The 25,723-nt window shown below is 43.9% G+C and overlaps 1 protein-coding gene across 1 annotated transcript in view; it reads left to right on the top strand.

Moving 5' to 3' along the window:
- Positions 1-1,987: 1,987 nt before the first annotated feature.
- CAPN14 (calpain 14) overlaps positions 1,988-25,723 on the top strand; it is a 49,308-nt gene continuing 25,572 nt past the window's right edge. The window contains exons 1-9 of the mRNA XM_060272963.1: positions 1,988-2,259; positions 13,333-13,688; positions 14,255-14,324; positions 15,282-15,403; positions 15,732-15,868; positions 16,667-16,859; positions 19,385-19,450; positions 22,087-22,172; positions 23,644-23,718. Coding sequence (XP_060128946.1) covers positions 13,440-13,688; positions 14,255-14,324; positions 15,282-15,403; positions 15,732-15,868; positions 16,667-16,859; positions 19,385-19,450; positions 22,087-22,172; positions 23,644-23,718 — 998 coding nt within the window. The 5' untranslated portion in view covers positions 1,988-2,259; positions 13,333-13,439. The remainder of the gene's footprint in view (positions 2,260-13,332; positions 13,689-14,254; positions 14,325-15,281; positions 15,404-15,731; positions 15,869-16,666; positions 16,860-19,384; positions 19,451-22,086; positions 22,173-23,643; positions 23,719-25,723) is intronic.

Here is a 25,723-nt window from a genome sequence, read left to right as displayed (position 1 = left end):
TCCTTAAGATATCCTGGACCCATGTTGCTTGTTGTTGTTTAGTTGTTTAGTTGTGTCCGACTCTTCGTGACCCCATGGATCAGAGCACGCCAGGCACTCCTGTCTTCCACTGCCTCCCGCAGTTTGGTCAGACTCATGTTGGCAGCTTCGAGAACACTGTCCAACCACCTCGTCCTCTGTCGTCCCCTTCTCCTTGTGCCCTCCATCTTTCCCAACATCAGGGTCTTTTCCAGGGAGTCTTCTCTTCTCATGAGGTGGCCAAAGTATTGGAGCCTCAGCTTCAGGATCTGTCCTTCCAGTGAGCACTCAGGGCTGATTTCCTTAAGAATGGATAGTCCATGGGACTCTCAAGAGTCTCCTCCAGCATAATAATTCTAAAGCATCAATTCTTTGGCAATCAGCTTTCTTTATGGTCCAGCTCTCACTTCCATACATCACTCCTGGGAAAACCATAGCTTTAACTATACGGACCTTTGTTGCTTAGGGCCTAGTAAATTAATACAAGAAGACTGAACATGGCCTGATAACATGGGCAGCCAGTGCCAACTTTTGAGCACCAGAGTTATGTGGGGGTGGTTACGTACCAATCAATGTGCAGCCTTTTACACCAGCTGGAGTTCCTGAACCAGGTACAAGGGTAGCCTTCATAGAGTGCGTTGCAATAACTAAGTCCTGAGGTCACCACTGTATGACTCAGTGCGGCTAGGCTATGCCTGTCTTTGTTGCACTAGCCATAGCTGGTAAAAGGCACCCCTAGCCACTGAGGCTACCTGAGCCTCAAGTGACAAAGGTGGACCACAAAACTATGCACCTGTTGTTTCAGAGGGAGATCAACTTCATCTAGGAGAGGCAGAGGACCAATCTCCTGGACACTGGAGGCACCCACCCATGGCGCCTCCATCTCCACAGGGTTCAAGCTCTGCTTACTAGCCCTCATCCGTTCCACAACTGCATCCAGGTGTCATTCCTGACCATGCTCAGCCTCACCTGACTCAGATGTTATGGAGAAATAGAGCTGGACATCATCAGCGTATCTCCTCATGAACCACAATGTCTCCCAACACAGACAGTGAGGTTTATGCAAAAGTTTATTCCCGCCAAACCTGAGAGTGACTAACTGCTTAGTCATTATCTGCTTGAAGAAAGAGGCTCGCTACCTTTACCAGCGTCTCACAATTAGTCACCTAGGAGGAAGTAGATAAATTTTATAAAAATGTTTTCTCGTGTAAGTTTTTGTATTAGTAAAATTGGTTTAATGTCTACAAACGTGGCGTGTTAATAGGGTTGCCGTATTTTGAATAGTGGAAAAAAGGATGCTATGACTCCATTCAAAGCAAATAAATGCAAATTTTCTCAAATTCCACCCCTGAAAAAGAGGACGTGTGCTGGAAAAAGAGGACACATGGCAAATAAATAAATATTATTCCTACTACTATATATTTCTGCATATCATTTTTGGGCAAGCTTTCACAAGGCAGCTTACAATACATATAAAAGTTTAAAGCAATGCAGCAATGATTTTTTTAAATACAGCACCCAATATAACTGTATATTGGGGATGGGAAAAGTAATTAAATAAACAAAAAGCCTGGCAGAATAAGGCAAGTGAGAGAACTATGCAAAGTTCTTGGGATGGTATATTGGGCCCATCACTGAAAGGGCCCTGTCCCTGGTACATACCATGTTCATATTTTTATGTGCAAGGTCTTGGCCTCAGCTGATGTGCAGATACGTGGCAACTGTCGCAACCTAGTTGACTTCTTCGCACGAAAACAAAACTGTAGTTTTTTGTGTACCTGGGCCCAAGTTAAATAAGCCCATCCATCATGCTGTGGCAAGGGGCGTTTCTGTCCACAGAGTCACCTGTTTACACTTTAAGGTTTGGAGAGAAAAACAAGCCATAAACAGAGAAGGAAGTGCTCTTTCTTTTGGGCAACAGCTGTGTCATTTTCTGTCAAGCTGCCAGGTCCTTTCAGGTAAGTCATGTGACTGATGCCAAAAATGCCTACTGTTGCAACACTTTCAGCAAACCCATTCCATTAACATTTACCTTCCTTCAACTTTTGCTTGGTAGGTGGAGCTTACCTGTTAGATTTGCATAAGCAGGATGTACGTACACATAAATGTTTAGATGAGAGAAACCGTCGGAGCTTTACTGCCAGTTAGGGCGACAGAAAGGTGCTACTTGAGACTGAGACTGCTACTCTGCTAGGATTTATTACTAATCTCTTGTGGACAGAGGAAAATACTTGGAATAAGGTAAGATGTTTCAATGTTCTTTTGTGCTACAGAAACCAGTAGTCTAGAAATTGGAGCCGCGTTGCTTTTGATAGTTTAGATTTAAAGATGCCTAGGGCCCAACCCACAGCCCAGTGGAACTGAAATGGTTAAATTTAAATAGATTACTGTCCAATTGAAGTCGCCTATCAACTTAATCCAGAAACCTATTTGGTCACCGGGAATACATTTCCAACATATTATCATTATTGGCATCTTAAATGCCAGTTATATTTTATTGCCGTACATACAGTCTGGTGGCTGGCTTCCTGGGCTTTTATACTAAACAAGGTGATGGAGAAACTTGCTGGGATCCTCATCTATCTCTTTTAAATTTGGCAAATCAATTCGATGTGTTTTTCTGTTTGAGAGATGGTCAGGATGAAACGCTGGAGGAAGTGGATTTAACACACTCCCCTGCAGCTATTTGGAAAAATTGGGTCCTCCCTAACAAGAGGGCACATGTTGTGGTGTGGCCTCGCAACCAGACCCTGTGTTGTAGGTGGGAACGTTTGGATGGCCACAACGTGGCCCTATTGGAGGTCCCTCGAGGCTGGGTGCAATTAGACCAATGGGATGCCAGCGAAATTCTATTGAGGGACCTCTATATAAGCCTATGCACGTGTCTCTGAGCTTCCTCTTTTGGGCTCAGTGCATCGGAACACCTACCCACCTCTCCCTATATTTAGGGCCTTGCTATGCCGTCGTGTGTCACCTGTTGTTGGGACAGGGGCACGGCAGGAATTTCCCCCACTTGGCTGATTGGCTGGTGCCATTTGGGTTTCACCTGCCGCGTAGCAAATCGTCACAGCTTGTAAGGTTGCAGATAGGCTCTGGTTCAGGTGATAGGGGTAGCAGAACGCTCTAGCCATCCCTATTCGATGGGGATTCCGCTAAAGGAATCCACGGACTCATTGGTTGGTCAACCCTGTAAGGGGTTGTGCCCTGAGTCTGAGTCCAGGAGACATCTGGGTGGAGGACTAGCAGGACCCCTGCTTTCCACTGTCCCAGGTGTTCACCTGAGGCTGACCTACGGTTGGTGCCCAGGGTCAACGATACCTGCCACGGTGCAGGGAGCTAGTCGAACCAGAGCCTATGCAGCCACTCACTTGATTGTAATCAATAAAGTTGTGGCTTAAATTCTGCCAAAAACCAAACCAAAAATTTGAGTCTTGTCTGAATTTATTTGGGGGTGGTTAAAAGGTCTACACACGCAAACTATATATCCACGTAAGCTTCCCTAATGGAACAAATACCTTGGGGGAAAGTAAGCATTATGGGGGAAAGCTGGGCATGGATTTCCATTGTCTCAAAATTTGGCCCCTAGCTTGGATATGAAGTGTTTAGATCTCATTTGATTGACAGATCTTGTATATCCTTGTATATTTCCCTATACTGGCCTCGGTCCAGTATACCTGAAGGAGCGTCTCCACCTCCATCATTCTGCCCGGACACTGAGGTCCAGCACCGAGGGCCGCCTGGCAGTTCCCTTGTTGCGAGAAGCCAAGTTGCAGGGAACTAGGCAGAGGGCCTTCTCGGTGGTGGCGCCTGCCCTGTGGAACGCCCTCCCAACAGATGTCAAAGAGGAAAACAACTACCAGACTTTTAGAAGACATCTGAAGGCAGCCCTGTTCAGGGAGGCTTTTAATGTTTAATAGACTATTGTGTTTTATTTTTCTGTTGGAAGCCGCCCAGAGTGGCTGGGGAAACCCAGCCAGATGGGCGGGGTATAAATAATAAATTATTATTATTATTATAATTTATATGAATGACAGATATGCTGCATACTTTCTGCATTTGATTATCTAGCTTAATTTGGTTAGCAGCATTCTCCCTGGTATTCTGACTCTTCTTCATTTTGTAACTGCACTGGATCATATCATTTGTTTATATTTATATTTATAGCCCCCCCCCACAACCCACTACTCAACATAGTGTTTTTTTAACAGTGCAGTCTTAGTGAACAGAATAACAAATGGTTTGAAATGGCCAGAATAATGGCAGGAGGTTTCTTTTCAAAATTATGTCATATTTAAAATACCCAGGAAATGAAACCAAAGGATATGGACATGTAAAAAAACCCAACCTTCTGCTTTAACTTCTGGCATTCTTCCAGCTGTTATATTTGTGATTCACTGGCACAGTTACCTATTGGGGAGGGGTAGGTCTGACTGTAAAGAAAAGTTGTTTCAATGAGGACAAAGTAAGTGAAGTGACTGGAAAAGAGAGGACATACCGGTATTTACCACCTCAAAAATTAGATAGGAGAATGTTTTTAAGTGTACAGTAATTGCTTTAAAAATGTTTTTAATAGTAGCTACCTTTATATGTTTTTTAATTGCAATTAGTTTTAGAATATTTTAACTCTTTTAGAATGCTTTTGATTTCTTTGTTTTTAAATTGGTTATCTGTTTGCTGCCCTGGGCTCCTTGGGGAGGAAGGGTGTATTATTATTATTATTATTAATCTGTTATAATATGGAATTCTAAGGCCTGGAGGCATTTATTTATTTATTTAAGCAATTTATCTACCTCTTAGCCACAATAGTCTCAAAGCAGTTTAGAAGGATACAATACAATTGCTTTCTTTGTGCTTAAATTGTGCATTTGTTTGCTACGCTGGGCTCCTTGTAAAGGAAAGATGAGGTTTAAGTTCAATTATAAATAAAAAAATGAATAAATAAGCTGTTACAATAGCCTATATGGGATCTGAAAGCCTGGAGACATTTGTTTGTTTGTTTACTTAAATAATTTACATTGCTATCTACAATAGTCTCCAAGCAGTTCAGAAGGACGCAATACAAAAAGTAAAAACCCTTGGATAGTTCAAATAAAAGCTTAATATCATTTGTTTTATGATATGAACAGTTTTAGTATCATCATTTATTTAATTTATTTAAAGCATTTCTATATTGCTTCCTGCTGCAAAAGGAATCTTAAGTAAACAAACAGATCATGACAAAATATCAAACAGATACAAATACACTAAAGGCTGACATTCAAGGCGGGCATACTTTACAGAAATACAAGATATTTTCTTTAACATTATAAAAGAAAAAATTTGTAAAAGAGAGTCCTTGGAGCACCCTACAATTATTGGTTTTTTTTTTAAAAAAAATTATTAAAGATTTATTGAATTACAAAGGTATTTTGTATTTTAACATGTACCATTTTTGCAAATCAGTTTCATTTGTTAAGACACTAAGAAGAAATAGGGAAAATGAGGTAGATAGGGAATGGAAGGGTGGGTGGGGGTGAGAGTAGGCCACGATGTTTATGTTTTGCTTAATATATGTAGGGCTTGATGTCAGCTTTGTTTGTGTTGGTACTCCTTTATTCGCTTGTGTTCTTTTGATGGTGAGAGAAATTGGGGTTGGCCAAGGGTGTGGTTATTCATTTGTGATTGGCTATGATGGTCTTTGTTTTCATGTGTGAGTGGTGTGGGTGGGTATTTTTGGGTCAGGTTAGCCATACTGATTTGTATGCTGGCGGTATTTTTTTTGTCATTATCTTGTTGGGCTGTGTGTGTGATAAAGGGGAACCATACCGGGGTGAAGGCATCCTCTTCTATTTGTCCCTGTGCCAGTTTCAGCTTGTTGGTTAGTTTTTCTAGTAAGGCTGTTTCCCATACTACTTGGTACCATTGGTCCATGCTTACTCCTAGAGCACCCCACAGTTGCCTAACCTTGACTCCCATAGGTTCAGGTCGGGGGTCACAAGCAAGAGACTTCAGCCAGGTGATAGACTAGAGGCAAAACAGCGGCCTGTGGGCCTGATCTTTATTGTTGCAACAAGACTTTCCACTACCGCAAAGACAAAGCAGCCAGAAGCCCCGATCAATTGTTACATCAGGTTTTTAAAAGTTTCCCAAACCTTCCCATAATGCATTTCCAGAAGCATCAGCAAGATATCATAGATATGTCACAGAACAGGTGTGGTCTTAGGTAGAACCTGAGATCCAGGTATGCCCCTGTCAATCAAATAATGTACAGTCTTTCACATTTACTCCATCACAGTACAAAGGAAAGTATTTATAGTTGCTTGGTCCCTGAGACAAGTCAAATGCACCCCTTTGTCTTGTCCGGTCTTCATCCCACTATGGGATGGGTATGCATTGTGACTGAGATGGTAATCTGTCTGACACTCTTGGGGCAGGATCAGGGCCAGATTTAGGTTTGATGAGGTCCTAAGCTACTGAAGGTAATGGGGCCCTTTATATGTCCAGCTGTCCTTTGTCAACAACAAATTGTCACTGTTTTTTTGTATTGAATATATGCTATATGATAATTTATGGACCTAATAGGTATATAAAGCTATTTGCACATGTTGCCATGTAACCAGTCCATGCAGAATGTAGGCACCCTATATATAGAAATGAGCAAACCAGTGATATTTTAGGGAGCAGGCTAGCATAGGAGCCTACACAACACAAAACACTCTTGCTGTATGTAGGTTTTATTTTATTTGTTTTTTATCTTATACAGTATTTTAGAAATGTACATCCAGGTTTTTTTTCCTTTACTTTTTTGGGGGGCCCCCCAAGAGAGTGGGGCCCTAAGCTATAGCTTGTTTAACTTATACGTATATCCTGGCGCAGGATATCACCTGTTATGGCTCCTTGGGAAGGCCCTGGGACATGACTGTACATCTCAGGGATTATGATGGGCTCACTCACCCCTCCCCTTATACCACACTTCCATGGGCCCTAAATGCCATTGGAACTGAGAAGATTGATACGAGTGATTTCTTAGGAATTTTTCCCTTTGAGCCAGTACGTAGATACATTTTCCCCTTTGAGCCAGTACATAGATACATTTATCAGCTGCATTTGGTATTGACACTTTCCCTGCTTTCTTTTGTTAAAATAAAACCTACATACAGTAAGAGTGTTTTGTGTTGTGTAGGCTTCTATGATGTAAGTAACTTGGGGCTCAGCCCGGGAGTCCGAACTCCTGCAAACTGGGCTGAGCTTCCCTTGCAGAGGCAATGCGTTTGCAGATATATTGCTGTTCATTTTCTTGACATTAGGGGCTGCCGTCAGGGTTCTGGAGTTTCTGATTCGGCAGACACTTTGTGAACGGAGTTTTGAACCTAAATGAATGAGGTTTGGGTAATGTGCAGCGAAGACCCCTTGTCCTTGCCTCGTGGTGAGGCAAGGCTCGGGTGTGAATGTGTGTGGGGGGGCAGTCTCTCAGCCTCTCGCGTCCAATCTCCCTGTAACACATTAGAAATGAAAACCAAATGCAAAAATATGACAAAAATTCCAACATTATTAATGACTCAGCAAAAAGAAGAAAGAAACAACTTACACCCACATTCCTCTCCACAAAAAGTTCTTTTCTTGTTACGAGCCATCTTCATTTTGACCGAAAACTGGTGTGGAAATCTTTTAAAATTGCATTTATTCAACAACACTATAAATCTGGTTGCTTTATCAAACAAAAGCAAGTCCAAGAGAAAGCTTTATCCTAGTACCTAGGGGTGCAAAAGGCAACTGAGTACTTTAATACTGTAATGTTATTTTTTTGTTTGTAGCGTATTCCCTTAACACCCAGACCTGGCTATTGTCAAGGGACAAGAACGCTGGGTGAAATGGCGCTACTGGCCTGACCATTTAGGGTTATCCTGTCTTTTGGTTTCTAGCTTCCGGGGAAGCTGCTGTTGTGCCACAACAATAAATTTAGCTCATTGACAACAGCAATAAATCTGTCCTGAATTGTTTGACTTCCTTAATCACTAGCCCAGTTTCATGAAGCCACGGTGCTGACACACAGTGTTGTATATTTGATGCAGAGTTGCGTCCCAAATAGTCAGTATTTCATTATATCCTGTGAGGCATTTTTACAGTCTGACGTCTAACTTGTTTTCATTCTATGTCACAATAAATCATGGCTCCTTAGGATTCTCTCATCTGCCACCCTTCTCAACCCTCCCGCTACATGGATATTTGCCCAGCAGAGACATACAGTACAACTTAAACATGGGTAGGCAAACTAAGGCCTGGGGGCCGGATCTGGCCCAATCACCTTCTAAATCCGGCCCGAGGACGGTCCGGGAATCAGCGTGTTTTTACATGAGTAGAATGTGTGCTTTTATTTGAAAAATGCATCTCTGGGTTATTTGAGGGGCATAGGAATTCGTTCTTTTCTTCTTTCAAAATATAGTCCGGCCCCCCCCCCCCCAAGGTCTGAGGGACGGTGGACCGGCCCACAGCTGAAAAAGTTTGCTGACCCCTGAGCTAAAACATACAGTTAAAACTCTCTGTTCTCAAACCCAAATAAAGATTGTTTGTCACAATAATGTTTCAACTTTTTTTATTTTTAAAGGAACAAGTCTTTTTATCTTTTTATTATTTGTATTTTGTCATGTGCAAGTAACATGAAATGTTCTCATCTCACTTATCTACCGGTACCTGGCTGGCTTTTATTTACCATATTTCAATAATAATAATAATAATAATAATAATAATAATGGTATTAATGATGATGATGTTATTTATATGCTGCCCATCTGACTGGGTAGCCCTAGCTACTCTGGGTAGCTCCCAACAAAATGTTAAAAACACAAAAAACATCAACATCAATTTATACATCTTTTTAAAGATATGTCCAAGGTATTTGGATTTTAAAGCTAGAAGATATATATATATATATATATATATATATATATATATATATATATATATAATCCAGAAAACAGATCTTTAGCTGTTAGAGACAGCCCTGTATTGGGACATTTTTAATGTTTGATTGTGTTTTTCTCTGTGTTGGAAGCTGCCCAGAGTGGCTGGGGCAACCCAGTCAGATGGGTAAGGTTTAAATAATAAAAATATTACTAAAATTATTAGAGGGATGGGAAACCCATGACCCTCCAACCCCCATCAGCCCCAGACAGCATGGCCAATGAGCAAAGATGATGAGAGTTGTAATTCATCAGTACCTGAAGGACCACGTCCCTGGGTTAAATAGTGTAATCCTATGCATATCTACGCAGAAGCAAGAGCTACTGAATTCAGTGGGACTTACTCCTAGTTAAGCATGTGCATGATCACAGCTGAAGTCTGAAAGACTCCCTGGAAGGAGGACCAGGACAAAGAACCTTCCTCGGCATTATTTGGATCCAGTGAAATAATAATAATAATAATAATAATAATAATAATAATAATAATAATAATATGCCACCCATCTCACTGGGTTGCCCTAGCTACTCTGGGTGACTTCCAGCAGCACAGCAAAACATCAAATACAGTATTAAAAATATCTATAGTTTTTACTGAACATCTATAGTTAGTTTCATTCTGGGCCCACAGATACTGGTTCATTAGAATGGAGCAGCTTTTCCTTTCCATCTGGCTTGTTTGATTAGAGATTGGCTTTGCCCCTCATTCCACATTTCAGCTAGGAAATACTGTATGTGGGAACTAGGAAACCATTTTCTGGGTTAGTGGCATGGGATATGATGGCATAGTTGCTGTCACTTACCGGGCTGGACTTGGCCAGCTTGCTTGAATCATCCTCACTGACTCCTCTGTGGTTTACATTCAGTGTGGCACATTCGCAGTGTGGCATAGATGTGGCATAGATGTGGCTTCCCTGAAGCTCATCCGGTAACATTTGAATAACAGATTGCTTTTAGAACCCTAGGAGCCATAATCAAGTTATGATCAAGTCCAAACAAGAAGCACTTCTTTTTAATGAGGGCTGGGCTCCTTCCAAGTGATGTAAAATGAGATACTCACTCATTAAATTTATTAGAAACATCCATTTTAAAAAATGGATTTAGTCTTGATAATTTCTGGCAAAAGCCAGACTCTTCAGGTCAAAAATGAAATGGCACACAGTTTATTTTTATTTTTATTTATTTTTGTTTCAACTATGTCAGACCAACATGGCTACCTACCTGTAACATGTACAGCTGCTGTTAGTAATGCAAAATCTATGCATTTGGGGAGGGGGGAAATAATAACAATAATAATGTAGATTTCTTACCTACCCTCCACTATGTGGTTCCAGGCTGGGTTACAACAATTAAAATCCTTGGGGTTACAACAGGATTCATAGAATTGTAGAGTCGGAAGGGATCACAAGGGTCATCTAGTCCAACACCCTGCAATGCAGGAATCTTTTTGCTCAACACGGGGCTCAAACCCACGACCCTGAGATTATGAGTCTCGTGCTCTACCAGCTGAGCTATCCCAGGAACTGATACTTGAGATTAACATAGTCAAGAGTTTGGGGACGCCGGTGGGAGTTTGGAACTGAGTATTAAAACAACCAGCAGCTAAATTAGAACACATGCTTAATAAATCAAAGCACCAGTCTCCTTCACTTTGCTTTTCCTTTAAAATATTCAACTTCTTGGCTATATTTTATGGAAAAATTGAATATTTTAAGGATTAGCAGTCACATTCTATTTATTTATGATTTACAGAACTGTAATTTTTGTGGGGATGTTCTCGATTTGTGTGCGAGCTTTTGCTCGTTGCACAGATGCCCTTTACTCAGTAACAGCCACACTCCCTCCCCAAACTGACCTCTATAGGCTCCTTCCAGTATAGGTCTGTTAGCTTGTTCCACTCACTGCAATATAATTGTAGGGTGGGTTGGAAACTGGGCTAGTAATACCTATGATTTAACCAAATGTGATCTCAGTAGCACCTGCCAGCCAGCAGTTTAAAAGTACTCCTTGCACAGCCTAGAATTTTCTTCAGGATATCCTTATTGTATGAATGTTCAACATCATTGGAGGTACTTATTTCCCTGGCAGGGCATGGGCGGGTAATTTATCCTTACAACAACCCAGCGGGGTAGGCGATGGTGACTGGCCCAAGATCACTCTGTGGGCTGAGTAAGAACTTGAGCTGAGGTCTCCTCCCCAGTCCTAGGCTGGATCTAGACACATCAAAGAAGCGTTTCGATTAAATGCGCTGTACCTCTGGTACCTCTGGTTAAGAACTTAATTCGTTCCGGAGGTCCGTTCTTAACCTGAAACTGTTCTTAACCTGAAGCACCACTTTAGCTAATGGGGCCTCCTGCTGCCGCTACGCCGCCGGAGCACGATTTCTGTTCTCATCCTTCTGTTCTTAACCCGAGGTACTATTTCTGGGTTAGCGGAGTCTGTAACCTGAAGCGTTTGTAACCTGAAGCGTTTGTAACCCAAGGTACCACTATAAGCTCATACAGGGAAATCCGGCTGGGAAAGACAGGACTCCACAGCGCCATCTGGTGTCACAGTGATATATTGCATTGTTGTTGTTTAGTCGTTTAGTCGTGTCCGACTCTTCGTGACCCCATGGACCATAGCACGCCAGGCACTCCTGTCTTGCACTGCCTCCCGCAGTTTGGTCAAACTCATGTTCGTAGCTTCGAGAACACTGTCCAACCATCTTGTCCTCTGTCGTCCCCTTCTCCTAGTGCCCTCCATCTTTCCCAACATCAGGGTCTTTTCCAAGGATTCTTCTCTTCTCATGAGGTGGCCAAAGTATTGGAGCCTCAGCTTCACGATCTGTCCTTCCAGGGAGCACTCAGGGCTGATTTCCTTAAGAATGGATAGGTTTGATCTTCTTGCAGTCCATGGGACTCTCAACAGTCTCCTCCAGCACCATAATTCAAAAGCATCAATTCTTCGGTGATCAGCCTTCTTTATGGTCCAGCTCTCACTTCCATACATCACTACTGGGAAAACCATAGCTTTAACTATACGGACCTTTGTCGGCAAGGTGATGTCTCTGCTTTTTAAGATGCTGTCTAGGTTTGTCATTGCTTTTCTCCCAAGAAGCAGGCGTCTTTTAATTGATATATTGCAGATATACAATGCATATAAAACACTTTTTCTTTACCAATCTAGCTGAGTCACTAGTCCAGCCCTCTTAACTACCATGCTGCACTGCTTTGTTCTCTGGAAAGTAAATACACCTCTTGCTTTTTTAAATTTCATACCTAGGTTGTGATGGTTGGAAAGAGACGGTTTGCAGTTCAGGCCATGATGGCTCTGCTTTGCCTCCACAGTCAGAGGCAGTAATGCTTCTGAATACCAGTTGCTAGAAGCCAAAGGAGGGGTGGGGATCAGATCTTACTTGCAGGTTTCCCATAGGCATCCTATGAGAACAGGATGCTGAACTAGATGGGCCATTGGCCTGATCCAGACAGGCTCCTCTTCTATTTCCCATGAGATGTCTGATTTGTCCACAGTGACACCGTTACATCCCATGTGTGGATTACTGAAAGGCACTCTACGTGGAACCGCTTTTGAAAAGTGCTCAGAAACTTCCACTGGCTCAAAGAGCGGCAGCCAGATTGTTGACTGGGGCTGGTTAGAGCGAGCTTGTTACAACAGCCCTGCTAGATAGTTCCCGGGCACAAGCCAAAGTGTTGTTTATAACCTATAGAGCAATGGCTTAGGTCCAAGTGATATGAAAAACCCACATTCACACAGATGAAACTCCCTGGGTTTTGAGATCTTCATAGGAGGCCCTTCTCTCAGACCCGCCACCTTCACAGGTGGGGACATGGGAGAGGGCCTTCTCGGTGGCAGCTCCCACAATTTGGAACTCCCTCCCTAGAGAAGACAGACTGGTTCTCTCCTTGCTGTTGTTCTGCTGGCAGGTGAATATTTTCTTATACCAACAGGCTTTGGAGAACTGACTGATTTTAATGAAATGGTTGGTGCTGTGCTATTTTTATTGTCGGCTAATTATCTGTAAGTTTTTAGCATATGAGAGAGAGAGAGAGAGAGAGAGAGAGAGAGAGAGAGAGAGAGAGAGAGAGAGAGAGAGTTAATTGTATCAGTGTTTAATTGTTTTTAATGGTTGCTTCCCGGCCCCAGCAATGTTTTTAGCTGTTCTTATTTTTATCTTGATATTCTTATGATTATTCCTATGAGGATCGCTTACTCTGCCAAACCACTCGCTGGTTTTGTATACTTATGAAATAAGTTCATCTTTCTGCAAATCCAGCTAGCTTCTAAGACATATCATCGAAAAATAACTTAGTTTAGTCATTAATGCTCCCTGTACTCTTTTAATTCACTTCTTGACCTTTCACATTATTTCCCATAGGTGCACATTGCATTGAGGAAGGCTTTCCTCTTCAGGAGGAAGCTAGAACGAAATATCCCAGTCTCTGTAGGGACAAATCCTGTCAGGTTCCCCTGCCCACCTCTGCCATGCCTCTTTTGCCTTTCCTGCACCCATGGAGGAAGAAGAAGAGGAGTCGTCTGTGGCCTCCGTGCGAAATTGGAACCTCTCAGAAGCCCATCAGTCTTAGCCAGCAGAATTACCACACTTTGCTGGAGGAATGCTTTAAGAAAGGAAGCCTGTTTGAGGACGAGTTCTTCCCAGCCGATATTAGGTCCATTGGAAAGGGGCCGTTGCTCCAGAAACTACCTCCAAGGTTGCTGTGGAAAAGACCACTGGTAAATGATGGAAATTTACATAAAGGGTTGGCTTAGAGAACTGCACGCCACATTCTCAGAGGGATTGGATGGGTGGCCTGTGGCTCATGGGTAGAACACATGCCTTGCGCTTAGAAAGCATGAATCAGTCTGCATTTGACAACACCTAAGACACATAGGGATGGATAAGCAAACAGTAGCATTTTCTGCTCTTCTTTCTGTTGGAATTCTCTGACATCCCTACTTTGCACACGAAGGGAGCACTTTGTACAGAACTGCCATTAGGCTACAGGGTGTTATTCTCACAGTGGTTTTACAGGCCTTGTTTCCCATTGAATGGCATACCGTCCAACATCCTGCTGATCAAAATTGGGAGGCTCGGTTTTTGATCCCGAGCTCTCATGGAAGGTAACTGACACATGCAAAAAATATGGGACATTCTGGCATCCAATCACAAGCCGGGATGGCTTCTGTAATTCTGGGACAACCAGCTCAAATCGGGAAGGTTGAGGGGTATGACATGGATGTATGAAACCTTCTGGCTTGGCAATTCCTTTTAAGACAGCTGTTTTCTTTTAACCTTTCAGGAACTGCATAGGACCCCAGTGTTTTACGCTTCAAACAAAAAAAGGCTTGCTCTGTGCCAAGGAGTGATAGGTAAGGACCTTTGTCTGTGTGTCGCTTTGGTGCATGAGTATCTCCTGGAATCCTAAACCCACTTACTAGGGAGTAAACCCCATTGAACACAGGAAGATCTGCTTCCAAACAAATATGCACTGGATTACTCCTTGGGTTTTCTGCTGTATTTTGTACAACATTGCCCGTTTTCAGGCAGACCCCTCCCCCAGCCCTCCTACCTGAGACACTAGATCAGGCATAGGCAACCTTGGCTCTCCAGATGTTTTGGAACTACAACTCCCATGATCCCTAGCTAACAGGGCCAGTGGTCAGGGATCATGGGAGTTGTAGTTCCAAAACACCTGGAGAGCCAAGGTTGCCTATGCCTGCACTAGATCGAACATCAGACCTCGATCCATAAGCAGCTAGACAGAACCAGCAGAGCTAATCTAACAATACAATCTCTACATTTGTTGTTTTTGTTTATATTTTATGCATGATGGAATAAAATGAATTTAAAGGGGGAAAACCCCTTCACTCATGCCCTGTTGGGTTCCAGGCCAAACATTTCAACACAGATATTTGCATGGATGGAAACTGTGCGGGCAGAATAAAATTTTAGGTACTGGCACATAATTCCAAAGTGCTCTGTTTCATGGAAAGTTTGCTCCCTAATCTAATTTTAAGTGCAATAAAGAAGTGGCGAAATCACCCTTGAATGTGAAATCAGGTCTACGTTATAAGGCAGGCACCAAAACAAGCCTGTTCTAAATTACCCAGTTACATGCTAACAATATAGGTAATAAATATGCAAACTTATATTGATTAAGTTCTCTGAAATAGGTTTGTATTTTATTCTGGTTTTATACTTGCTTTTAATGTTTGGATAGCTTTGTAAGTTGCTTTGGGTCATGCCTTATGAAATTAAAAAAGATGAATAAATGTTAACAATAATGTTAACAATGCAGTTATTTTATGTTGTCATATTTTGCATAGACGACTGCTGGTTTCTGGCTGCCGTGGAAGCGTTATCATTTCATCCAGATATCTTGTGTCAGGTCGTGCCCACGAACCAAAGCTTTGAGAGGAAGAAGTATGCTGGGATATTCCATTTCAAGGTATGCAGGAGCTCCTGTTTGAAGCATTTTCAAGCCCACACCCTGGTGGCGCAGCTGGGGCTTGTAGGATCCAAGCTCTTCTGTTCTTGTTTTGCTCTTTTTGTCTCTGGCCTGCTTCTCTCAGTCATCCATCTATCACACTGAAGCAGCAAGTCGGAAAAATCTCCTCATGCTTTCCTAAAGCACCAGCTGATGGGCCGGTGATGACTCAGCATGAAGGCATGTCAGGGCTAGAGCTGAGTCATGGCTTCAGTCCTCTCTTTGAGAATGGCCTCTTAGAAACGTGATCACCCGCTGAAGAAAATTCACGCCCTCTTTTCTTTCCCAGTTCTGGCATTTTGGTGAATGGGTTGATGTGGTGGTCGATGACCGACTGCCAGTGAACGAAGCTGGCCAGCTTGTTTTTCTCACTTCCGTTTATAAGAACCTGTACTGGGGAGCTCTTCTGGAAAAGGCTTATGCCAAGTAAGTGGGCCTTCTTGCATTCCACATTGAATCTCGCTATGAAATGACCTGTTCCTCCTCCTTGTCTCATCCCTTCGTGACTTGATTGCAGGGATGGGCAACCTTTCCCAACTCAAGGGCTGCATTCCCCTCTGGGCAACCTCCCAAGGGCCACAGGCATAAAGGTGGGCGGAGCCAGCATGAAAAGTGGGCGGAACAACGAATGTCAATTTTATCTTTGTACAGTAGGCCAGTTTCCACACCCACCCACCCTCTCTATCTTCCATTCAGATAAGCAGCAAGCATGATCAGAGTTCAAGGATGCATTCCATCCAGGCAAAAAACACCCAAGGAGGGCCGCATAGGGGTGGTGGAGGGCCGCACTTGGCCCCTGGGTCTAAGGTTCCCCATCTCTGCCCTACTGCAATAATCAATAGAGTACCATACAGTGGTACCTCGGTTTAAGAACACAATTGGTTCCGGAAGTCTGTTCATAAACTGAAGCGTTCATAAACTGAAGCGAACTTTCCCATTGAAAGTAATGGAAAGTGGATTAATCCGTTCCAGACAGGTCCGCGGAGTACTCAACCTGAAGCGTACTTAACCCGAAGCATGGGTGTAATTGGTTCCGGAAGTCTGTTCATAAACTGAAGCATTCATAAACTGAAGCGAACTTTCCCATTGAAAATAATGGAAAGTGAATTAATCCGTTCCAGATAGGATAGGTCCACGGCATTCGTAAACTGCAAATTCGTAAACCGAGGTGTTCGTAAACCGAGGTTCCACTGTATATGCTTGGCATATTTTTTTTCTTGACAGGCTGTGTGGCTCTTATGAAGATCTGCAGATTGGGCAAGTGTCAGAAGCTCTGGTGGACTTCACAGGTGGAGTTACTATGACGATCAAGCTGTCTGAAGCTCCGCCTGACCTCTGGGATATCATGACAAGAGCAAACTACAGCAGATCTCTGATGGGTTGCCAGACACAGCCAGCCAGGAGAGTGGCAGAAAGGGTCAGTTTATGTGGGGAGAGGTGTTTCTGAGGTGCTGGAGCCACATAAGGTTTTGTAGATCAAAACCATCACTCTGAATTGGGCCCAGAAACTATGTGGGGGTCAATACAGTTACACCAAGATCGTATTAAATGTTCAGACCATCCTGCCCCAGTCAGCAACTGAGGTGCTGATTTTTTCACCAGCTGCAGTTTCTGAAGTATCTTCAAAGGCAGCCCCATGTATAGCACATTATATTAATGCAACCTAGAGATTACCCAGTGAGCTTCTATGCCAAGCAGGGATACGAACCCATCTGTCCTGAGCCATGACTACGTTGGGTTTCGTTTTGCTGATATCAGAATGGGAAACAGATTTGGCCCTTTCCCAGAGAGAATTCCCTCCTATACACATTACCCTGTTTCTCCAAAAATAAGACGTAGCCATAAAATAAGCCATAGCAGGATTTTTAACCATTCAAGGAATATAAGCCATACCCCGAAAATAAGCCATAGTGATAGGCAGTTTAACCTTGTAATAAAAAAAAAAAGACATCCCCTGAAAAGAAGCCATAGTGGGGTTTTTTTGGTTTTTTTTTTGAGGAAAAATAAATACAAGACTGTCTTATTTTCGGAGAAACATGGCACTACTGTACTTTTCCGTGTATAAGACACCCCCTCTTTTTTTGGGACTCCAAATAGAGAAAAGGGGGGGGAGATTGCCCAGACTTGTTGGGCTTTTGGGGGGGTTGCCAAAAATCGCTCACCCACAGGAACGCAACAGCCAATCGAACGCACATCGGCGAAGCCACCAATTGTCTGCAAGCTTGCCGAAAGCAAGCACCAATCACCTGCCCAATTGCCGCAGCAGCCAATAGCCAGCGGACCTTGCAGCACCCACCAATCACCCGCAAAAACGGACAATATCCTGCCTCCAGCAGCCACCAATCGCCTGTCCCACCTCTCCACTATCCGTGTATAAGACGACCCCAAGTTTTTAGCACAATATTTTAATAAAATAACCTAGTCTTATACATGGAAAAATATGGTAAATCCCCCCTAATAGAGAATATGGCTCTACCAAATCTTAATTGCTATTGTTCCAATATAGTGCACACAAACTCTCTTTTTCAACCATTTTTTTGTCCACCTTCTCTTAACCTAATTCAATTAGTCAGTTCTATCATATAATCAGTTCCATCATACAAGCCATATGTCACACCATACTTAGCAGCAAATCAATGGGAGGTGGAGAAGGGCATTTCTGATTCTGGTGTATCATCAGTTTCACTGCTGTTAACAGATGGATTGCCATTCTCCTTTACTATACTGAAGGTACTCCAATATCACTACTGGTCTCTAGAAATATTTTGATGAGTCTACTAAAACAGACTCCCCAAAAGCTTTCAGCATTGGGCAGTCCCACTTAACATGATATATATATTTGCTTTCGGGAATATGTCTTGCAGAAGCACCTAAAACGATTTCACTTAAATATGAAGCTTCCCTTTTGACCCTGAGTCTTTCATGTTGACAGAAGGAAGTGTCTCTCCATAGCACGCACCATCTTGTAAAGCATCTCTTTCTGTGCCTCACCTCGATGTTCTGTTGTTTTTCTTTCCTGAATACTTTTCTTTATATGGAAGGTGAGTCACCCCCCCTAACGTCAAAATAGACAAAGCAGGAAGTTTGCTGAGGTGTTTAGCGCAAACTGAGTGGCATTTACAGTAAGCCCAACGCAAACCACTCCTGTTGTTGCTTTGTTGTTGTTTAGTCGTTTAGTCGTGTCCGACTCTTCGTGACCCCATAGACCATAGCACGCCAGGCACTCCTGTCTTCCACTGCCTCCCGCAGTTTGGTCAAACTCATGTTCGTAGCTTCGAGAACACTGTCCAACCATCTCGTCCTCTGTCGTCCCCTTCTCCTAGTGCCCTCAATCTTTCCCAACATCAGGGTCTTTTCCAGGGAGTCTTCTCTTCTCATGAGGTGGCCAAAGTATTGGAGCCTCAGCTTCACGATCTGTCCTTCCAGTGAGCACTCAGGGCTGATTTCCTTAAGAATGGATAGGTTTGATCTTCTTGCAGTCCATGGGACTCTCAAGAGTCTCCTCCAGCACCATAATTCAAAAGCATCAATTCTTCGGCAATCAGCCTTCTTTATGGTCCAGCTCTCACTTCCATACATCACTACTGGGAAAACCATAGCTTTGTTGTTGCTTTAGTTTTCTGATATACTATATCCCTGCGTATAAGACTACTTTTTAACCCAGGAAAATCTTCTCAAAAGCCGGGGGTCGTCTTATACTCTGGGTCGTATTTCATATACGGTGAGTATATCCCCAACTCTATATTTTAACTGGAAAAGTTGGGGGTCATCTTTTACGCCCAGTCGTCTTATACGCCGGAATATACGGTATATCATTCATATACTGAGTAGCATAAAAATGGTCTAAATAAAGAAAAATTATTTGATTTGCAAATGGGCCCAACAGGGTTGGCGCTCCCTGGTTTACAGCCTAGCTAAATGGTTTTATGCCCTTCTCTCCAGCAAAGAACAGTCCTGTCGAATGGATTAGTGCGTGGCCATGCATACACTGTGACTGGCATTCGAAAAGTAAGTTCCACTTTTTTCCCCTTGTAGTTTCCGCTATTGTTTTATAATCCTCACCATCATCATCAACAACATTATTTTAGCTTGAAGCCTCTGCACTATTCTCCCATTGCTGCACGCCAATGCAATGCCTGTAACTAGTGCTTTTATCTGGGGGTACGCAGGGGTACACAGGCCGAGACCCTACCTGCCTGCGGACTGTCTTGCCAGAGTGGTGCATGCTCTGGTTATCTCCCGCTTGGATTACTGCAATGCGCTCTACGTGGGGTTACCTTTGAAGGTGACCCAGAAACTACAACTAATCCAGAATGCGGCAGCTAGACTAGTGACTGGGAGCGGCCGCCAGGACCACATAACACCGGTCCTGGGAGATCTACACTGGCTCCCAGTACGTTTCCGAGCATAATTCAAAGTGTTGGTACTGACCTTTAAAAGCCCTAAACGGCCTTGGTCCTGTATACCTGAAGGAGCGTCTCCACCCCCACCATTCAGCCCGGACACTGAGATCCAGCACCGAGGGCCTTCTGCCGGTTCCCTCATTGCGAGAAGTGAGGTTACAGGGAACCAGACAGAGGGCCTTCTCGGTAGTGGCACCCATCCTGTGGAACGCCCTCCTAGCAGATGTCAAGGCAATAAGTAACTATTTTACTTTTAGAAGACAACTGAAAGCTGCCCTGTTTAGGGAAGTTTTTAATTTTTAATTCTGTACTGTTTTAATATTCGGTTGGAAGCCGCCCAGAGTGGCTGGGGAAACCCAGCCAGATGGGCGGGGTATAAATAATAAATTATTATTATTATATACCCCTAAACATTTTGTGAATCTAAGTTCGGCCTCATTGAGGGGCAGTATTTTAATATGAGTAGGAAAGTGAGAGTACTCCTAAACATTTTTTAAAAAGAAAACAAGCATTGCCTGTAACATTTTGTAGCTGTAGGTGAAATTGAACAATGGCACCCTGGGTGGACCGGGAAACCCCTGAGCCTTGTGGCATCCTCTGATAGCCCTTCAAACTGGGCACTGTAAAGTAGGACACGGGGCCACCCTATCACGAGGGTGGTTCTCGGTCCTCAGGAGTAGCAGGTATATGGCAGAGGTGACAGCTCAGGGTGTGTGTGTGTGGGGGGGAGAGAAAGTCTGAATGGTGCAGCTGCTCTGTCTGAACATGAATGCCACTGATCTTAGATCAGCCTTCCCCAGCCGGCCCTCCAGATGATTTGGCCTCCAGCTCTCAACATCTGGAGGGCACCAGGTTGGGGAAGGCAGATCTACAGTCTCATAACACCTTGGACAAAGGCAGGGCTGTAGGGTACATTTGACACACACTTCTGCCCTTGCCTTTTTAAATATTATCAGGCCTTATTGAAGATGATGAGCGCATCGGAATGGTTTCTTTTTCCATGAGCTGTGCTTCCTTCTAATGGCATGAATAAAACATAGAGGATAATAGCTGGGCCCGTGTGTAAATCAAAGGCTGTAATTGATTCATGAGGCTCTGCTGACAGCGAGGCTCACACGAGCATGCTAAGCGGAGCCGGGTTTAAAGCTGAAAGCAGGTCTGTGGAAAGGGGAGGGTTTAGGAGTTCAGTGTTTTCTTCCATAAAATGCACCAGAAGGTGACCCAGGGCCGTCTTAAGTGCCCCTGGCGCTGTGGTGCGCCGGATCCCTCTGGCGCCCCCCGCCCCGTTTCCCAGCGTAGTGGGTGGGTGCTGCGCGCAGCGCGGCTGCCACAGGCACTGCTGCGTGGCAGGCGGGCAGGCACAGCGCAGTTGCCGTGGGTGCAGCTGCGTGGTGGACCGGCCAGTGGCCGTAGGGCCGGCCCTGAGGTGGCCTGTCTCTGGTCTAGGCACCTTTTAACTCTTGCCACTTGCATGTTTAACCCCGGTTGGGGAAATGCTGATAAAATCCGCTGCTTTTAATTAACAATCATGTACAAACAAATGTTCTTTTTACAGCTGGGGTGGGGAACTTGTGGCCCCCATGTGCTGTTGAACTGTAACGGCCATCATCCCAAACCATTGTTAAATACTTTTTCCCCTGTTAAGCAAGCCGCCCCAGAGGAATGAGTGCATTAGCAATCGCTCTGTTGCATAGCATTGAGTTTTGTGTTGTTTTGTTGTACAGTATCGATTTTTCACTCCACGTTGGTAGTTTGAGATGTCCAGAGTATTTTGTTTTACTTTGGGCACCCTGTATGAGCTCTTTTGGGAGAGGGGCAGGGGGAGTAGGACCATATTTTTATTGTTCAATCTCTCAGCAGCTTTCGATAGCCTTGGCTATGCTCCCCTCCTGGATTGCCTGTATGGAATAGGCATGGGAGACACTGTATTGCAGTGGTACCTTTACTACCTGTGTGGTCCAGTCCAGAAAGTAGTATTAGGGGAGTCCTCTTGGACTCCCTGGCAATTGTTCTATTTTGTCTCCAATGCATCTCCATTGAAAACGGTCACTGGGATTTTTAAAATGTTCGTTTAATGTCAGAGGAAAAGGCACTGTCTTGGAGGGACCAGGTTGCTGAGCACCTCGTAGGCCAAAATTGGCTCCTTGAATTGTACCTGCAATGTTTTTATATGTCACCCGAGCAGCTGGGAAAGGAGGCTGTAACCCCGGTTAAGGCAATCTGTTTCTTGTTTCTGTACAGGTGACTTGCAAACACGGACCCGAGAATTTAGTGAGACTGAGAAACCCCTGGGGGAAAGTTGAATGGAAAGGAGATTGGAGTGACAGGTGCGTTTCTGAGAAGAAAAAAAAAAAGAGGTTATGGTTTATAGAGATGAACCCACAACGCCACCTGCAGGCAGATACTGATCCCAACAATTGCATGAGATGTGAATAGGGTGCTGTAACACCGAGAAGGGCAAGCCAAGTGGACAGAGTTGAACTGATTTATTTTATTTCGACAATTTATTTACCACTTAATTACAGTTGCCTCTAAGACTGGTACAGGAGACTCAATTCAATAAAATTAAAAATGAGTTAAAACTACAAAATAAGAAAATATACCAAAACATTCCTGAATGTTCAAGGGAAGCGCCATAGCTTGGTAGTATGGTGTCTGCTTTGCATGCAGAAGGTCAAAGGTTCAAATTCTGGCATCTACAGGCAGGATTAGAAATGTTTCTTGCCTGAAATCCTGGAGAACTGCTGCTGTTCTCTGTGAGCAGCATTGAGCTAGATGGGTAAGGTAATGTAAATTTAGCTAGTTACAGGTAGGTAGCCGTGTTGGTCTGAGTCGAAACAAAATAAAAAAATTCCTTCAGTAGCACCTTAAAGACCAACTAAGTTTTAATTTTGGTATGAGCTTTCGTGTGCATGCACACAAAAGCTCGTACCAAAATTAAAACTTAGTTGGTCTTTAAGGTGCTACTGAAGGAATTTTTTTTTATTAAATTGAGCGAGATAGACCAAGGATCTGACTCCGTATAAGACATCTTCCCACATTCTCTAGCATCATTATTTTGGGGGGTGGCGGTCACAGTTTGTACCCCCTCCCCTGCAAGAAGGGTGCCAAGTCCAGGGAATTCCGGAGGCTGCAAAATGGTTGCTGCTATCGACGCTTGCGGTGTCAGCAAAACAAAACTGAAAAAACTTCAGGGGAGCAGAAAGCGTTGTGCAGCGGCGGAACAAGCCAATCGGGCGCCTGGGGCGGCACACATGCCCTGCGCCCAGGGGCGGGGCCAGCTGCCTGCAGGGTGGGGCCAGCCGGGGCAGGACGTTCCGCGGGGCCTCTGAGGACTCTGCCTGCCTCCTCCCACTCAGCCGGAGGGGGGGAGGCAGCGGGCAGACCGTTTGGGGCAACGTGGAGCCTGCGGGCGCCTAAGCCACCGTGTCATTCCCAAGAGAGACGCATGGCTCAGGCGTGCTGCAGGCCCTGCGGTGAGTACCACCAGGCATTTTGTCACCCTCCTCAAGGATGACACCCGGGGCGCACTGCCCACACCGCACCCCCCTTCCTCCCTCCACCCCAGGTGATGTGCTCTCACCATGGATGATGGTGTGGTCCACCCCTGACTAACAGTTGGAGAATTTCTTCTCCCCGCTGCAGAAATTTGGTCACATCTCCAGTCTCTGATACTGGTGACCTTAATATTAAATAAATGCCCGTAAAGAGCAGGCAAGGCAGAATACTGGCCTATTCTGCAACAAAGCCGAGTGGGTTCCTGTTTTAAACAAAGCTCTTTTCTTCCTGTCCCTTTAGCTCTGGGAAATGGGAGCAGCTCAGCCCAAAGGAGAAGATTTTGCTGCGAAAGAATGATGACGATGGAGAATTCTGGTACTTGATGAAATTACCTCTTTGCTTCTCTCCCCTCTGCCCCCAGTGGAGGGTTTCTCAAATGCCTATAGAAAGACTGCTCAGCAAATTGTCCCATTATCAGTGCTTTTTTTCCCCTCCTGGGGGTACGCAGGGGTACGCATATCCCTAAACATTTTGCGAATCTAACGGGAGAAGAAACAATTTTATTTTATTTTAAATTAGTTTCTTCTCTAGCACAGTGAATCGTCAGTTCTGTTGCTACCCCTGATTTTGTCCATTTACTGTATTTATTTCCCCCAATTTGAACTATAAAATGGTGGTTTTCTTGAGTCAAAATGAGAATACACCAAAACATTTTTTATAGAAAAAAGCACTGCCCATGACCCTCCCTGCCTCTCCTCTGTTAGTAGGTCCAATATCCATATGGCATAGTTTTAAGTGGAAAGAGACACTGTGGATATCAATGAGATTTTCTTCTCTGTCGTGTATTTAGGACTGGCAAAAAATACTTCTTAAAAACCTTAATTTTTGCTCGCTGAGGGACTTTTCTCAAGTTCTTATGTTCACTGCCAGCGCATTCACTCCCTTGCAGCTAAAACACTTGCCTTTGAAAAGGGAAGCATTCTCCCCGCCCCCGGAATTTGCCAGTTATTTGCTGCTCACAAGCAGGACTTGTAATGATGATGGTCGCCCCGTATCATTTTTTCACCAGCACCTTAATATTGGAGGTATGCCCTGATCCCTGCAAACATAGGTGCTCCATCTGGCTATATGGCATTGTCTCTAATGAGTACAGTTTGCTGTGGCATTTTAAATAGGCATACCTCTAGTGAGCAGCTTTTTGTCGGGCCTGCAACACAATGTTGCAGCATAAGAGTGCTCCCTCTTCAGGATTCTGGTTGTTCCAATTTCTCTCCCCTCTCTGATATTCTGTTTTTATATCCTAGCAGTTATTCAGCATTTCCTGGACACTGAGCACTCTCGGTCCTCACTGCAGTTTTTTTTTTTTTCTGGGGACGGGGATTCTTAAGCTCCCAAGTTCTACCGATATACTTAGGTGTTTGGGCTACATAAGCAATGACAATCACAGCCTGTGCAACTGAAATAGAGGGGGGGGGGCGATAATAACATAGGGTGTGTTTGTGTGTGAGTGAGTGCAGTGCTACTGCTTTATTCAAAACGTACACACTTTTGCATGCCATTTCCCCCAATGTGATACATTTTTGTATACAGGTAGGTAGCCGTGTTGGTCTGACGTAGTCGAAACAAAATTTAAAAATTCCTCCCAGCAGCACCTTAGAGACCAACTAAGTTTGTCATTGGTATGAGCTTTCGCGTGCATACACACTTCTTCAGATACCTTATTTTGTTTCGACATTTTTGTATGTTATTTTCACAAACATCTTCATTTTTAATGCACACTTCCCTCCTGATACGTATACATTTTTGTAAACATTGGTTGCAGAAGTACGTCGCAAAATTCAGATAAGTGCAAGTTTTGAAGGATAGCAGCGTTTCACTTCACATATTGTTTCGGAAAGTGTGAATTTGATCATTTCACCTGGGATTGCAAACTGAAATTAATTTCTTCTCCAACCCTGCCTGGTATAGAACGCAGTTGGGCTTGTGTTGCTCCAACCTATTCCGATTTAAAAACTCCCTCAAAAGTGAGATTAAGCTTTGTTTAAAAGGCTGCATTGTGAAGTCTGAAAATCCACATTTCCCCAAATGGGCACATGTGCACACCCACAAACGCACGTCGAAGGAGGATACAAGTGATCCAGTTTCTCATGTCACACCATTTGCCACTAGGTGGCAGTGTTAACATACAGTGCTATTCCTCCTCTTCTTGGGCTCTCAAACACCCCTCTGGTAAGAATTCTTTGCAGTTGTTTTCTCCGCTCCTCCTCATAGTGCTGCTGCTGCTTGGTAGTTACTAAACGTAAGCCAAGGCAAAACACGTATCCTCTGCAAGCGCTCTCGTCCTATAATGTGTTGTCAGCAGTCACATACTTCAGCAAAT

This window comes from Zootoca vivipara, chromosome 3, assembly GCF_963506605.1.
Source record: "Zootoca vivipara chromosome 3, rZooViv1.1, whole genome shotgun sequence".
NCBI classification, from domain to species: Eukaryota; Metazoa; Chordata; class Lepidosauria; order Squamata; family Lacertidae; genus Zootoca; species Zootoca vivipara.
This window is presented reverse-complemented; position numbering and strand designations above follow the sequence as displayed.